The 16,976-nt window shown below is 38.6% G+C and overlaps 1 protein-coding gene across 2 annotated transcripts; it reads right to left on the bottom strand.

Moving 5' to 3' along the window:
• Positions 1-3,332: 3,332 nt before the first annotated feature.
• On the bottom strand, positions 3,333-16,908 carry sema7a (semaphorin 7A (JohnMiltonHagen blood group)). Of its 2 annotated transcripts, XM_086074902.1 has the most exons (15): positions 16,707-16,907; positions 15,953-16,092; positions 13,445-13,486; positions 13,265-13,369; positions 13,068-13,149; positions 12,839-12,949; positions 11,852-11,994; positions 11,324-11,502; positions 10,012-10,120; positions 7,851-8,046; positions 7,490-7,602; positions 7,067-7,212; positions 6,905-6,963; positions 5,559-5,882; positions 3,333-3,813 (listed from the first exon to the last, which is right to left on the bottom strand). In XM_086074902.1, the coding sequence occupies exons 1-15, from the start codon at positions 16,834-16,836 to the stop codon at positions 3,797-3,799; spliced, it is 1,896 nt and encodes a 631-aa protein (XP_085931028.1). In that variant the 5' UTR covers positions 16,837-16,907; the 3' UTR covers positions 3,333-3,796. The 2 variants fall into 2 exon arrangements, with proteins under 2 accessions (XP_085931028.1, XP_085931026.1); XM_086074900.1 differs by having other exon boundaries at positions 3,333-5,882; positions 16,707-16,908.
• Between the last annotated feature and the right edge of the window lie 68 nt (positions 16,909-16,976).

Raw genomic sequence — 16,976 nt, forward strand, 5'->3', positions numbered from 1 at the left:
TTCTACACGACTTTAAATCACAAACCCACAAAAATAAACATATTGTTAAAAACATTTTTGTCAATTTAAATGGGATAATTATCTCAATTTCTGATATCAGCTCTTGTAATGGATCAGATATACCAAATTAAGTGTTCTTTGTGTGCATGTAATAGAACACAATGACTTGTACAGCTGGAATTTTGTGCACCAATACAATGAATAGGATTTATTAATAATAGAGTCACAGTGTTGGTTTAAAAATATTTAAAACGTCTGACTGGTGTGAATCCTCACATTATGAGTTGTAACTGTTATATAGGACGACAACGACCCCTGCTGTTAAAATATATATATGAAAAAATAAATTCCTCCCCTCCCCCAATTTACTCCCAACAGTCTTTTCATTTTGTAACGTTTCTCTTGTTTGCACTACTTTTACGATTTTAGATTTTTATTTTGTCCAGTCAGATTCCAGCTATGTGTTGCCATGTCAATCTAATCTGCCCAGGCTGTTCTGGTATAGTGTTGGCCGATATAACTTAAACTACACAAGCAGTTAAACTGTTTTTTGTTTTGTTTTTTAATTCGTCCTCACAAGGTCAGAGTGCTGGCCCTCGATGACGTCAGCATGTTCCCCGTCCTCTAACTAGTCAGAGCAAAACTTGTTAAAAAAAAACCAAGTTTGACTATAGCTAAACAAGCCTGTAGCCGTCAAAGCACATTAATACAATTAGCATTTAATTTAAATTTAATGCGGTTATATTAATAAATATTGATTCTAACTTCTTCAGATTGCAAAGTGTTATCTTACTTTTTTTTTTAATATATATATAGTATTGTACTATATTGTGATGTACATAAACATGGACTAAGAATGGTAACTGCCCACATACCAAATGCACATGCAGCCCACCACTGTTAAACACAACCAACATGTATTCGCGTCATTCACTGGGTGTGTAAGGGATTTTTGTAGTCCCACAGTGTATTGCAATCATAACAAGCACTTTTGAGATTAGAAAGGAACAAAATGTTTTAGTTTTTTTTGTTCAACATTATCCTTTACTTTGACTTCCTTCCTGTACTTCCTGTTCTCAGGAAACGGGACAATTTGTTACCCTCAACAGTGGCCGATCCCCCAGAGCTTCAAGGTCTATTTACGTTTTGGCGGCCTTGCATCAGAGTACGGGATGTCGTGCAGCGCCATGTAGAATTACAGCTGATGACGGTGAAGAGGTTGAGGATCTTCAATGTGCTTATTCAAGCAAGACCGCTCGCAATCCTATCAATGAAGGCTAATAATAAGCTTTCCAAATGCGAGTTTGTCACGACATCGACAGTTTGCCCTCTGACAAACTTGTTGCCGGAGGACAGATGGTTTAGTATCATTTATTTTGGAGTTCACGCCAACAACAATGAGCTGGCACAACAAGAGTATTTGATAGTTGACATCAGGTGGGTCCCTCGAGGTCTCTGTGCACCATCCTCATGTGACTTTGCTTGGAAACAACATGCAAAACAAGGAGGGGTGTGGGTGGTGGCATGATGCGTACTCACATGCTCTCAGCCAACAATACGTTGCAGAGTGAGACATCAGTTGCACAAAAGAGAAAACAAGAGATGCACGAGATTGTGTATCTCAAATCATCTTTTCCCATTGAAATGAATGTAAATACCATTAATCCGTTCCAGACAAAAAATAGCACTTCATAATATTGTACTTATAATATAATTAAACAGTTTTTGTTACCCTGCAATAATGTAAGATAGACAGACGGACGGATTTACTGTTTTTAAGATGTCTCAGCTCCTCTCATCTCATCAATATGGCACTAATATTAGTCATTTTGTGCAGAGGATCAAGAATATATGAGAGTACTGTTATATTGTCTCTCTTCATGTGTTGCTGGACTGCTTGAGTCCTCACACCTTTGCAACATAGATGCTCTTTAGCATTAGCATTAAGCTAGGGAGCTGATAGGCTGAGCTATGTGTTTGATATCTAGTTGGAGCGTAAACTTCAACTGGTTGCGGCAATAAAACAGCTTGAAGCCTTAATTGTTTCTTGTTATGAAGTGAATCACTGTGTTTGTATCTCAAGCCTGTGCTTGTAAATCAAAGCCCCCAAAAATTAAAAAAATTCATTACAATGGCTCGTATCTTGAAAAACACCCAAGTTGAGTCATTTGCATCTCAAGGCCCCATTGTGCTGTAAATGTGAAGGCCTGACCCACAGGAGATAGAAATCACTGTTTGTATTCCGACAATAAAGTTTTCATGTGATTACGCTTACGTTATAAAAAAAATATTGACAGTTTCGCTATCAAATGAAAAGCATGTATCACTACATTTAGTTGGGATAATTTTGCAAATAAATAAATAAATAAAAGTAACCTTTGGTTCATGCTCTTCATTGTACAGCGACCAATATAGCGACTGAAAATATACACCCCAAAAAACTAAAAGGGGAGCTCGACGCAAACATTTTCTTTGCAACAATATGCTGAATGTGCCCCCATTTGTCAAAACAAAGTATATTGATTAATATTGCGTTTGTGGAAAAACAATGAAGTAGATTAATCCATCCATCACAGTGGGCGGCATCATTTTGGCCAATACCGCCCTCTGCTGTTGACAGAAAGTGACATCACAACTACCCTCGGGCTAGCATTGGGAACGCCACGTGAGCCCGAGGGCAGTGATGTCAATTGTAATCGACAGCAGAGGGCGGTATTGGGCAAAATGGCAGCGTCCTGAGATTGATGACAAAAGATTAATCTGCTTAAAAGGAAAGTCAACCTTAAACATTTCTTGACAATAATGTTATATGTGACCTCACTAGTCTAAACATGACATTCTGATTCATATTACATTTGTGGAATATGAGTAGCGAGGCAAAATCGAGCGTTTTTTGTATCCAGCTCAGGGGGCGGCCATTTTGCCACTTGCTGTCGATTGAAGATGACATCACAGTTGTTCAGGGATCAGGCAACGACCAATCACAGCTCATCTGGCTGAGCTGTGATACCTGAGCAACTGTGATGTCATTTTCACTCGACAGCAAGTGGCAAAATGGCCGCCTTCTGATATTGATAAAAAAAATACTGGATTTTGCTGCTTGACTCATATTCCACTAATGCAGAATACCATATTTAGACTAGTGAGGCTGCTTAGGACATATTATTGTCAATCATTTTTTGGGAAGGGGGGGGGGGGGGTTACGCTCCCTTTAAATGTAATATTAATAGCAATTGTATAGTAATATTAATCATACTGTGTTTAGACTATTAGTGGTGCATACAAAATATTGTTTGCATTTAGTTTCCCTTTAAGAGACAATGTAATAAATGTCAGACTTGTACCAACAAATTTATTTGCTAATAAATATACAGAATAATTCATCATATTAATCATCTACACACAGATATAAATAACCATCAAACAGTGCAGTAAACATGATCATTAGTGGTTAACATAAAATGTATATTAATAAAGAGGTTAGATACACGTTGTCTACTGTGTAACAAAAGCTTTCTTATTGCACGAAGTTACAAGTTATTTACAAAGTTTTGTTCTTGTCCGTTAGTTGTTGTCAGCAGAGGTAGGTGGTGTTGGGGAACAAAACAAGGAAATTCATCGAAGGACTCGGGGGTGGGGGTGGGGGGAGGGGCCTCCACCCTTCTGCACACAATACACTCGCCCGATTGGCTGGGAGAGAGCCAGGACTGCACTGCTCCTTGCCGACTAAATCACCTGCCTCAACATGTGCGAGACTGCTCACTGTTTGTGAACAAGCACTTGCAGAGCACTGAAATCACTGTGTGGGCGGAGCTGAGGGCACAGAGGACACACACACACACACACAAACACACAAACACAACGGAATTCCTTCAGTTTCACCTTCAAATATCACTTGCAAAATGATGCCCATGGCGTTACGCTGCCATCTCTGTCACGGCGGGCCAGCCAGGACACTTTTCTTGCCGCATTAGTGTTAGGGCTACTATAGTTTAGTGCTAGCAGAAAATTAATCGCACGCTAACACGATTAATAGGTCATGAGTTGTGTTAGTGTTTATCACATATTGTACATTGAACGGTTTGGCACTTATGCTGTTTTCGTTCGAGAGAACTCCAATTCAGGCGGTCCATTCCAGGCCAAAATGGTCACGCATCGCGGCCTGTCCGGTAAAGTGAATTCTGAGTTTCGTCTCTAAATACAGTACGTTAATATATGTTTGACTAGAATTGCTAAAAAATTTTAACTATGTAGTACGGAATAGTGGAGATATAGCATTTTAATTGTTTTTTTGCCATTTGGGTTTGTCGACATTTTTTGGGGCGTTGCTAAAACGGTGCCCAGTGATGGCCCACTATATAAGAACTTGAGCATTAGGGTGTCCTGATCCAATATTTACGATATCGGTCTGATTACAGCCCCAATAATTACTAATAATTGGATATACTCTGCTCTTGCTGTTGGATCCGGCAGCATCTGAACCTAGCATGAGTATAATTTATTTGTATTGACTTTATTAGGGTTATTTCTCAGGATACGTTTCATGTATTTTGTATTTATTTTATTCAGGTGCAATGCATTCTCATGTTTAAGGTTGAATTTATGGAACCCAAATGTTTGGAATAAATGGCTCATATTTTCTCATATCTACTGTTGCTGACTATTGTTCATTGTTTGAATGGTATCACTTGATCAAATGACTTCTAACCTACCATACTAATAAATAAATAAATTAAAACACGTATCATTCATGCTGATATGGTATCGGATTGATATCGGTATTGTATCCAAAGTGGAAATTTATAATCGGGAGCGCAACTGTGACATGCTAGTTAGCTACGCCTACACACTGAAAATGCATCATTTTAGAACGCCTCACTGTCGGCCTGAGTGCATGCAAATCACAGAGAGAACAGCAGAAAAGGGAGGGATTTTTTTTTCTTCAAATTGAGCGACATAAGAGCTGGCATGTGGAACTTTAGAACGCCTTGTTGTTGTAGCGTGTAAAAGCCCCGCAATGACCTTGTGGGATATATTCCAGTAGGTAGATGACGTAGCTTCCATTTTGCGGCTCGTAATAGCATTTGATTGACAGCTGACAGTTGAACGGGGTTTGGTTTCCACACTCCTTTTTCATGATTATGAAGCCTCATTTTACATGCTTGGACTTTTTTTTTTATATATATAATTCAAATTTGGCTATAACTGCACGCTATTCTTCTTATATTCCTGGCTCACTATTTTGTGTTATGTTTTTTTCTTTGGAACCTTTCCTCAACTATTTGTTGAACTCCTCTGCCACATTCTTGCGTTTTTGTGTCTCTTTCTGTAATGCCCTAAAATGCCACAAAATGGCACCAAAGCCTTCTCTAATAGGAAAGTAGTGATTAGTATGAAGGAATGACATAAATTATACATTCTTTTAGCTTCCTAGCTGGATGAATGTGGGTGGAAAATGTGACATTTTCAGTCAGTAACTCGCATTCATTTAGAAAACAGGCCATGGCTAAGTCCAAGTGTGATCCACAATGTTTGTGCTGCTACAGCCGATGCTTTACCTCGGTTGCCACTCGGACGTTGGTCCCCTTGCTCCGTGACACGGTATCTCTTCACCACGTTGACGTAGTCCCTCTCTTCCGAGATGCACTCGTATCTGTCGACAGTCTGGCGTCTCTTGTCTTGGAGGAGGAGCAGGCAGTTGGATTGCATCTGGAGGCAAGGGCTGCTCTCGTCTCCGTGTCTCCACGTGTAGACGGCGTGGTAAGAGTCAATGGGACACGACAGATAAAAAGGGACGCCCTTGGGCACAGCAAGGTGAGTCAATGAAGCCTCATCTTCAGATGACGGCGCGTTTCTTCTGGTCCGGTTTACTTGATTTTGGTCTTAAAGAAATACGAAGGACAAGCTTAGGGATGTTTTTCTTTTTAAACAATACAAACATATTGCATTCACTTGAAAAAATACAAAAAAAAATCCTGCCTATTTTTTTAGGGACCTTTTTGTTTTGAGCATTTATTTCTTTTTTATTGAATTTGTTTTCTAGTTTTTCGTGTGTGTGTGATATATACAATATATATATATATGAATCAGCAAAGCCAAACAAAAACAGTCCTAAAAATAGAAACAAAATATCTGCAAGACAGAAAAAGAAATATTCAGAAAAACAACATTAAAAAAAAGATTATTCAGGGGGATAAATTATTCAGAAAAACTCCAAAACAAAACAAAAATCTGTAAAGTCAAAAACAAAATATATACAATATTATTTAGAAAAACTGAAAAGTAATTTAAAAAACAGGAAAGTATACTCTGGGGGGAAAAAAACTGTATATTAAATACACCCCAAAAAAATTACTCACAAGTGAATGCAGTACACTTCCATACAAATCCATTAAAAACATTTAATGTATTGAGAACAAGAAGAGCAATGGATATAACTATTGCACAAACAAAAATCCTGTTTTTCTCTAAAAGTTCCAACCTTAATTCATAATTTCACAAATATATATCAATATTCATATGCAAAGATGTACTTTATAAAATTAACCTATAGCCATTGCTTTTTGTAGGCCTAAAACACAGGATGATAAAGGATTGAGACATTTAATTCTTTCTTTCTTTCTTTTTTTTCTCTTTTTTTTTTTAAATATATATTTTAATTTATTATTTATTTCTAATGTCTTTAGCAAAAATGAGGCTGAGCTTGAAACGCTTCCTGTTTTCTCTTCTTTTAAATTTAGACAGTGTTAAACTGTGTTGTCACCTAGTGGTCAAAAGTGTAATTCCACCCAAAAAAAAGATAAAAAGTGAGTTATAATAAGACCAAAAAAATTTCCACAAAATAGTGGAACCGCAAACCAGTAATGGAAGGGGATTACCGTTTTTGTATTCAGCATTTGCGTACCTGATGTTGATGCAGAACACACACTTGTTTTCCCATCAATAACATTTTGAATGCCCTCACTGCAGAATAAAAAAAATTACGTTCAACCATCTGTCAATTTTATTTCTTTCATACAAAGCCAAGAAGTAGATATTGATATATTCTTATATGTTTTAGACTTACGGGACAGTCGGGGTGCATCCAGATGGAGTCCAGGAACAATACGGGTCACGAGCCAGAACACAGTCGGCGCAGGATTTGTTATACTCATCACAACTCAGGAGGTCCATCACATAGATTTTCTCTGCAAAATTCACTACTATTTTTTTCTAGACAAAAAAACAAAAACAATTAGTAGGCACACTCGCACAATCCATACATTCACGTCAGCTTTGCACCCTCATAGATGTTTTCATTTAACAACATGTTCACAAATGTGAGTGTTTTGCATACATTATGAAAAACAAAACAAACAAGTAACCCTAAAAACTGTGGTCGAAAAAAAAAAAAAAACACTCAGTAGTTGTGCTGAAACTGCACGGGAAGATAAACATTTCAAGAACAACAACAACGTCACATCTAAAAATAGATTTTGATGAGCTGTACCTTCTTGGAGTCCAGTTTCATCGACTGTATGCTGGAATTACTGGAGATTTGCGTTTGGGAGATGATGAAAGGTTCGGATCCCGACTCTAGAATTTTATGGATCTTCCCAGAGTCTGTAGGGTTAAAATACCATATTAAAAGTCAAATAATGTGGAAAAATGTTACGTGCCACTGTACGTTTAACTCAGAGCAACGATCATTGAAACCCAAAAGCTAGCGGTGCACAGTATTGTAGGCTATATTTGGAATGAGACACAGGATGTGTTTGACTTTGTTGTATGTAGACATAATAAGGCCAAGAAAGCACTAAAAATAGTCAAAGAGTACACAAGTGCATTGTTATGAAGCAAACAGGACATACCAGTGGCAAGCAGCAGAACGTTGTACATGTTCTGGTCCGCCGCCTTGACACGGTCCACAATTATTTTGGTGTAGTTGTTGTTGCTGACGTAGAATGGATTCGAGTAGTGCACTGAGTGGACCCAGTCGCTCATTTCGGGGTGATCCCTCACCACGCCGACGGTGGCAAGCGGCAGCACACGGCTGTTGCGTACACACTGAAACACAAGACTTGGTGGTTTGGTTTGGTTTGGTTCCCTAACCCTAACCCTAACCCTAACCCTAACCCATTTTTGTTAAGATTTTTAATTTTTAATTTTTAATTTTTAATTTTTAATTTTTAATTTTTAATTTTTAATTTTTAATTTTTAATTTTTGATTTTTGATTTTTAATTTTTAATTTTTAATTTTTATTTTTTATATTTTTTATTTTTTTATTAAACTGAAGTGAGAGACATAAGCATAAGAGTTGCGGAATGACGAGCGCCGGCCAGTGCCTTGCCCTTGGTATCTTGACAACCGTCCAGTCAATATGATGAGGCGGGAGATACCCGGGAGTTAACCCCTTTCCAAAAACCTAACCCTCACCCTCACCCTCACCCTAACAAATTTTTGTTAGTTTTTACATATTAGCTCTTTCTTTTATTGTGCCCACGCCTGAGGAAGACCTCTCAAGGTCGAAACGTCACGACGGGCACTAGTTTTTTTTGACACTTCTTTTCAATTTTCTTTTTCTTTTTTTCAAATCTTTTTTGTTTCTTTCTTTTGTTTTTGTAGAATAGATAGATTGAAAATAAACCAAAATAAATAAATAATTAATTGAAAAAAACGAAACAAATATGATGTATGATAATGGTGATGACTGGACCGTTATCCAGTATGGCAGACGTCGCCAACGATTTGGGGAACAAAATAGGCAGCAGGGGGGGTGGCGGTCGACCACGCTGGTACCAGGGAGGGCGAGAGCGCTGGGGAATGGACCCTCCCTCCTCCCGCGGAATGAGGAACCTGTTCATAAACCTAAACCTAACCCTAACCCTAATAGGTAACCCAGTGCTGGCTCCGAGAGGGACCGAGACAATATTGGAATATTTAGACCCAGCAAAAGCCCACTCAGTTTCTGCAGGTGGGCTATGTGCCCTGACTCGGACTTGAACCCTGATCGCAAAGTCACTGGTGTTACTCAGTGTGGTATGCATCAATGCTTTTTGAGAATGTCCTATTAAATTTACTTTAACTTCAGTACACAAATACAAAATGGGGAGCAGCTTCAGCGTTTCAGCCTGTCCAAATCCAATCATCAACCCAATCTTCTGGGTCCAAAATAATTAACCCAACAAATTCAATCTTCAATCCAATCTGCTGGAATAAAAAAATTACCTAACAAACAAATCTAATCTTTAACCCAATCTGTTGGGTCAAAAATAATTAACCCAACAAATCCATTCTTCAACCCAATATGCAAAAATTAATTAACAAAAACACATCCAATCTTCAACCTAACCTGATGGGTCAAAAATAATTAACTCAACAAATCCCATCTTCAACCCACTCTACTGGGCCAAAAATAATTGACCCAACAAATCCAGACTTTAACCCAATCTGCTGGGTCAAAAATAATTAACCCAACACATCCAATCGTCATCTCAATCTGCTGGGTCGAAAATACTGTAATGAACCCACCACATCCAGTAATCCAATTAGAGCAAAGCATGTACGTACGTGTGTAAAAATAATTACATATTGAATATTATTAATGAGAAATCCAGACGCTGTAGATGCCTAAACAAAATCTGATAGTAGATAAACATTGACGATTTATATGTAATTGAACAATTTAAATTCTACAGAAAATCATTCAACAATTCAAATGTTCAGATACTGACTTGCAAATCGAATCTGATTTGGTGTCTGTGCATACACAGGACTTTATTCAAGTCAACTCCTTTTGGCCAGTCAAATCCTCAATCGTAGCTATCGCTCACACGTAATGAACGTCTAAGCCTTGGCGGAGGCCTTACTGTGAAGCTCAAAACCACCCCCTTTGTGGGAAGCGGTGATGCACACAAACATTTTCCTCGTAGCCACCCATCCATCTTTTTGTCAAACCCACGCGGTTTAACTACTTGTGACACATGACAATACACTTGAGTCAGGACAAACAAACCCAAAATAACACTTACAGTTCCTGGCCTTGGTTTTGGAACAGCCTTGTCATAGCCCTTGAAGGTGGAGTTGTCAAAAATGCCTTCGATGGTTTCCACGGAATAAATACAGACTGCAGTGGCGTTCCTGTAAGATGGACGGAATTACTCAAATGTGAAGGGATTCAAAGGAATCAATGAGGTGGCTTATTTTTCAGTCATTCTGGTCGGAAGACGTAGCAAAGAACTGAATGAACACAGTATAAATGTGGCATTAACGTCAGAAACCCACAACCTTTGCTCCATATTGTGTCATTGTTCATATAAATCCCAAGTTCAAACACAACCTCTGATAATCAGCGCGCTCGAGTCATACTCATGGGCGGGAGGAACAGATTGCGCCACCCTGACTCGTTATGACATCACATAAATAGACTTCTCAATTTTTCCGAGTGATATTAGAACAGGGTTGCAATGAATTTCCTCAGAAACATAACATGACATTTGATATGCTGTTTCGAGTATGTGAAGGAAACAGATGGTCTGAGCATGTTTTTTATTTTTTTTTATTTTAGAGATGTTTTACCTCATTAAATAAATAATGCATCGGTCACAACATTAGGCGAACAAATATATTTGAAAGGATTTTTTTTTTAAATATATATTTATAAAATGTTATTGTAAATATTCGTTTTTATGTTACTCTCAACTCATTCACTGCCATTGACGACTATAGACGTAAAAAATTCATGTGAACTATTTCTATTCGTTCAACTTTTTTTTATGAAAACCTAGAGACATTTTTTTTATTGTACATTTATAACAGATATAAAACTTGTGATTAATCGTGAGTCAGCTATTGAAGTCATGCGATTAATTACGATTACAAATTTTAATCATCTGACGCCCCTCATTTTTAATATTTTTTTTTAAAAATGAGGGCGATTATTTTTTTTTCATTGTAATTAATCACATGACTTCACTAACAATTAATCCCAAATTTTATATCTGTCCTGAATGAACAATTAAAAAAAATTAGGTTTTCATACTTTTGTTAGCAAAAGTGGAAAAAAATGTTAAACTAATAGAAATAGTTCAAATTAATTTTTGACGTCTATAGCAGTCAATTGCGGTGAATGAGTTAATCATAATAATAATAATAATAATCAACTGATGACATCACATATTTCTGCAATGAGCCATTATGCAGAATCAGCATTAAGTCAATATCTCTGCCCAAATCCTATTTATTTTAGTCTCCATTTAAAAATAAATGCCGAGCTTGCATTTCGAGCGTCACAGTCGTCCACTTTTGGTCGCTACGCAATAGAAGGAAGGGAAAGTTGCAAACCAGTTGCTAGTGAAGAGGGCGTAGACCCTCGTGTCCCGCCAATCTTCGGCGTGCTGCACGTAGACGTCCTGCAGGCGGTTGAAATACAAGGACTCCTCTGGGAATCCGCACACCAGTCGAGCCTTGAGAAAAGACGTCCACGTGTTCTGGAAAAATCGCTTCGATCCGCCTTCATCAGTCTGGAAAATGGGAGACAGGCAGCAGGTTGCAAATGTAAGACGGACCCAATAGTTTTTATAATCAATTTCGGCGCCAGCTCACGGCCACTGGGAAAGAAACAGTCTATAGTAGGGGTGCTCAAGTTGGGTCCTCCAGAGCCGCTATCCAGCCTGTTTTCCATGTTTCTCTCCACTAACACACCTGATTCATGACCAGGATCGTTATCAGGCTTCTGAAAAGTTTAGCTGATTAGCCAATCATTAGATTCAGCTGGATGGAAAACAGGCTGGATAGGGGCTCTCGAGGACCCAACTTGAGCACCCCTGGTCTATAGAATTCTGATGTCATCTGAGTCGGTGTCTGTTGTACCTTACAAACTCTGGCCACTCGGGAAATCCACGGATCGGCTTCCGGGTTGTGGTCGGAGTTCTTTTCGCGGAAAAAGATGTAGATTTTTTCATTGGCGGGGTCGTCTTTCCGCTTCACCCAGGAGGCGGAGACAAACGTGGGCTCTGCAGGAGGACGACATCAATACTGGTCAGCCAAAGGACAGGACGTCATCTCTTTGACGTGTGCAACACAATAATATACAGCAGAAAGTATGATGACATTTTCCCCTCATCCATTTTCGTTAACGTTTGTCTTCATTAGGGTCACGGGTGATTTTCGCATTTATGTATAATAAAATTTTTATCATAATATAGATTGATTTATTGCTTGTGTTTGTTTTCAAAATAGGGGACCTTGAAAAAATAATCATATTAAATCATCATATCACAATGTTGAAAAAATTGCAATTAAATTATTTTTCAAAATCATTCAGCCTTAATTTGGACCAAAACTGCTAATTGGATTCACTTTTAATAACCTTGACAACAACAAAAAAGTAATCCATTTTTTAATAAGAAAAATTAGCACACTTTAATATTGTAGTTTATAAAACAAACTGTATTGATAAAAATTAAAATAAAATGTAAAGATATAAACTTTTTTTCAGTTCAATGGACTTTGTGCTGCTCCTTCTGGTGTGACTCAGTAAGTTGCAGTATTAATATTTTTTTTTTTTTTTTTTTTACTGAGGATAAAGAATATATGCCTGGGAGTATTGCTATATTGTCAGTCTATACATATTGATTCACTGTTTGAGTTGAAATATCGCAACTATTAATGCTATTTATGAGCCAGTTAATGGCAATTCCCATTATGTGTTAGCATTAAGCTAGTGGACAACATAGTTGTGTTGCGCGTTTTTGTTGAATGTTTCTCGAAAAATGCCGCCGTTGTTGACGTTTTCGAGGCCATCATCGATTTGCATTTGATTTAAACGCTTGTGAATGTTGTGATGCAACTTTTTACCCGAGAGCCAACCGTCGTACATCCACACGTTAGCTCTCCTTCCCGATTTCCTTCTGAACTGCAAGGAGCTTCCGTCCGTATCCAGCGGGGCCGCAGCGTACAGATCCCCCTCTTAAAAAAGTAGCAGACACAAAAACAGACGGCGCCGCTCTATTATTAGCCACCTTTTATCTCTACGCCTCGTTCTCACGTCTCGAAGAAGCACGCAAGAGGTTTCCGTTTAACATACCAACAGTGAGCGACAGCGAGTTCTGTGTGTACGTAAACGGAGAGATGCCCGTCCCGTCTTGATGCTCCGTCACGTTAGCGGACTGAAAGTAGAACGCCGCAAAAAAAGTCAACAAATCGCAAATCTGCTCTAAATCGGCCACAAACTGGCTCGGTTACTTCGCTAGCGCTTTCATCAGCTCCTCAAACCAGACTTACAGAATTCCCAAACTTCCAGCAGTGAGGTCTGAGTCCGTTGGTCCCGCAGACAAACAGATTGTCCCCAAACCTCTGGATGACAGTGATGACATTTTCACAAGGATCCTGCGCAGCAGGCAGAGTGTTATTAACACACACAAGCGCCACCACATGATTAAAGTCATCTTCATGGTTACCAACCTGCTGGCACGGCTCTTCCCTTGTGACCTCCAGATGGATTTTCTGCAGGGAATATACTGCACGTTGGTGACATAAAACTAATGAAATAATCCGCAGCATGTGCAAATGGTGGCTTGTTTTGCTGTTAAATGCTCAACGTTTGCCCAGAACGGCACTTAACTCATTCACTGCCATTGACGGCTATAGACGTCAAAAATTCATTTGAACTATTTCTATTAGTTTAAAAAAAAAAGTCCCACTCTTGTTAACAAGAGTATGAAAACTTTTTTAAAAAATAGAAATACAGATATAAAATGTGTGATTAATCGTGAGTTAACTATTGAAGTCATTCGATTAATTAATCGCCTGACGCCCCTAATTTGTACTAATCTTTTCTTTGAAAAAAAAAAGATAAAAAATTGGAAAAAAAATATTATAATTATTTATTTAAAAAAATAAAAGATGATTAAAAATTAGGGGTGTCAGGTGATTAAAATTTGTAATCGTAATTAATCGCATGACTTCACTAGTTAACTCACGATTAATCACAAATTTCATCTGTTCTAACTAAATGTACAATAAAAATATATAGGATTTCATACTCTTGTTAACAAAAGTAGAAAAAAATGTTAAACTAATAGAAATAGTTCAAATGAATTTTTGACGTCTATAGCCGTCAATGGCAGTGAATGAGTTAAGGTAATGTCAAGTGAAATAAAAGCATTACCTTGATGAATTCCAGCCCAGAATCACAACGTTTTATGGCACCTCTGCCATTAAGTGAAGTATAAATCTACATGGTGGCGTCAACAGTCGCCTTTGTGCGTGTTTCACATGGAAACGTGGCGGGATTATGAACACTTAAAGAGAGCAGTCAACTTTGGCCCAAAACATTCAAGTGACTAATAAGAAGGCTGAAGCTGAAGAGGAAGTGCGCCACCTCAAGCATACATCTTAACAGTCAACACTAGCAACAACAACAACAACAAAAAGTTGGACTGGTAGCCTTCAGCCAAAACCCACACCTAAAATCCAACAGAGAATCTGCAGGATGATTTAAAGGCGGCTGTTGCATAAATTTAAAACACTTCCACGTCAACAAATGAGTTGTTAAAGGTTGCCAATTGTCAAGCCCAGATTTATTGCATACAACGTCAACATCTGGTGGAAGATACATTTGGACAATTTCTTCCCCCCAAAATCTCTACTATTATTCACTCATCCTTTTATGTTGACAAATTATTGACCAATCTGATGTGTTGCAAATGTCTCTCTTCTTTTGATGATGCAACATGTATGGCTCAACGAGAAAATTACACCCTTTGCCAATGATGTTATTTTTTTTAAAACATGTAATATATTGAGAGAGAAAGAGCAAAAATATTCCACGGTTTCAGTGTGCCGATTCCTCTGTGTGTTTATAGTAAACAAATCATAGTTTTTTTCCAGACAAACATAACGTTTGGTCTCACAATACACATTAATAAATGATCAAAGATGTACATTATAAAAGGAACCTTCAGTTGTTGCTTTCTGTAGGTTTAAAAAGCAGGATTAGAGAGGATTTAACATTGAATTAATCTGGAGCAAAAACTAGGCTGACCTTGAAATACTTCCGGTTTTCACTCTTCTTCTTTCAGATTTACACATTACAAATAATTATAAATCGATCAAAATATACAGAGCCAACTCATTCTCTGTGGAATCACACCCCAAAAAATGAAGGCAGAACAAATTTGAGTATAAACGGTACCGGAAAAAAAAAAATCCATAATGGTAGAATGGAGTGGGGTTTACTGTATCCTACAAATTTGTGGCTCGCGATTCCAAAATGTGCATTTTTCTCTGTGGACCTTGCTGAAAAATGTTTAAAAGACTTCAGGAAGAGGGGAGATAAAAATTATAATTCTAAGAATCACAACATTCTTCTTTAAGCTACCTAGCGCACCAGTAGTGTTCTCTGTTTAACTGGCGGTTGTTGTTTTTTTTTTCGTTTTTATGTGGCAAAAATTGAGGGGACAAATTGTGGTCCTCATTATTCATAAATCTGAGGGGGCGTGTCCTATTCCTATTCTTAGTAGCCAAGGGAGGAGTTGGTCGCTACACTACTTTCCCAACTATTTTTCTTCTGCTTCTTTTTTTTTCTCTCTCTCTCTCGTAGCCGGGGCGCTGGCAAACAGGACCACCAGACCCGAACTGGCCGAACCGGCCCAGTAGGGTAAACCCCGCCTTCCCTGAATTGGACACAACACATTTTGAATGCTGGCATCTCGTAACCAGCACTTGATCAGCATCTGCTGAATGAAAGGCTGCAGCTTGGCTTTTAAAAGGCTGCAGCTGTCATCGGACAATCAGCCATGATGAGTCGCTGTGTGTGCCACAGCAGTGACACGCAAATCGTTATCGGTGCAATCCAATTATCTCTCCGGCAGCACCAACAACTCTGCCGAACTCCTCCGCGCTAAATCTCGCAGCTGATGCGCATGGGGAAAAAAAAAAAAGTGAGCAGAAAATAAAAGCGGCACCCACCTGAGCGATTTGATAGCGATCCAAGTCAAGCTTGAGCACAAAGTTTGTCCCTCCTACGTACATCTCCCCAGAGTCTTCGTGATGAAATAAAACGGTGTGGTTTTGATGGACGGGGTAGTCAAACGTTCCTCTGATGACATCTGGAAGATAAAAGCAGCAGCAGCAGCAGACTATCAAGTTATTTCCTTCAAGGAAGTCGGTGAAGGTGAAACTGGACCGCGGACGCTGGCCACAACATTAGGCACACACGCACAATGAAACCCTATACAGCTGCGTCAACAATTCTGCCTGTCAGCGGAATGTGAACCTCCGCCAAGGTCAAACGGTCCAATTGGATGAGACTCAAAATGTTCACCTTCATACATTTGTGTGAATTTTGTGCACATTCTTAAGGTTCCTGGAGGGGAAAAAAATGCCAGACGTTTTTTTGGATTAGCCTGCAATGAAAACACCTGATCAACACGAATAGAGTGGTAATCTAACAATGCTATATAGACTTTTACTTTGGCAACCTTTTCATAAAAAGAGGGTCAAAATATTAGGAACTTTTCTCAGCTCTACATCTCTGATCTATAACCACGATGAACTCCTACCGATATTTTTGTATCTTTTACTTTAGATCTCATAATGTCATATTGTGGCCAATTAGTGTGCCAATCTTTTTTTATCATACAATTTCCATGACTACATTTAACACATTTCCCGCTTATTTCTTTATGATCATCATCTCATAAAATGTATCGTCGTGGTTTACCTTTGCTCAGTAGTCTGGGAATATTTCGAGATCCAACGGTCGGCGTGTCCTCTGAACTGACGTGGAGGGTCCAGTGAAAATGTGCCAGAAAAGACAGGACAAGACTTTGAATCAGCTTCATCTTGTGCATTCATTCATGTGTGGTTATCCCGGGAGCGACTGGTTTACAATCCACGCAAGTCCTCGCTTCTATACTCCGCACTGACTCATGCTCGTACACGCCCCCTTGTTGTAAACACAGGAAAATGTGAACGACTGCCCAAGCAAACC

The sequence above is a fragment of the Leptonotus elevatus genome, chromosome 4 (genome assembly GCF_054856555.1).
Source record: "Leptonotus elevatus isolate MCC_2025b chromosome 4, RoL_Lele_1.0, whole genome shotgun sequence".
Classification (NCBI taxonomy): Eukaryota; Metazoa; Chordata; class Actinopteri; order Syngnathiformes; family Syngnathidae; genus Leptonotus; species Leptonotus elevatus.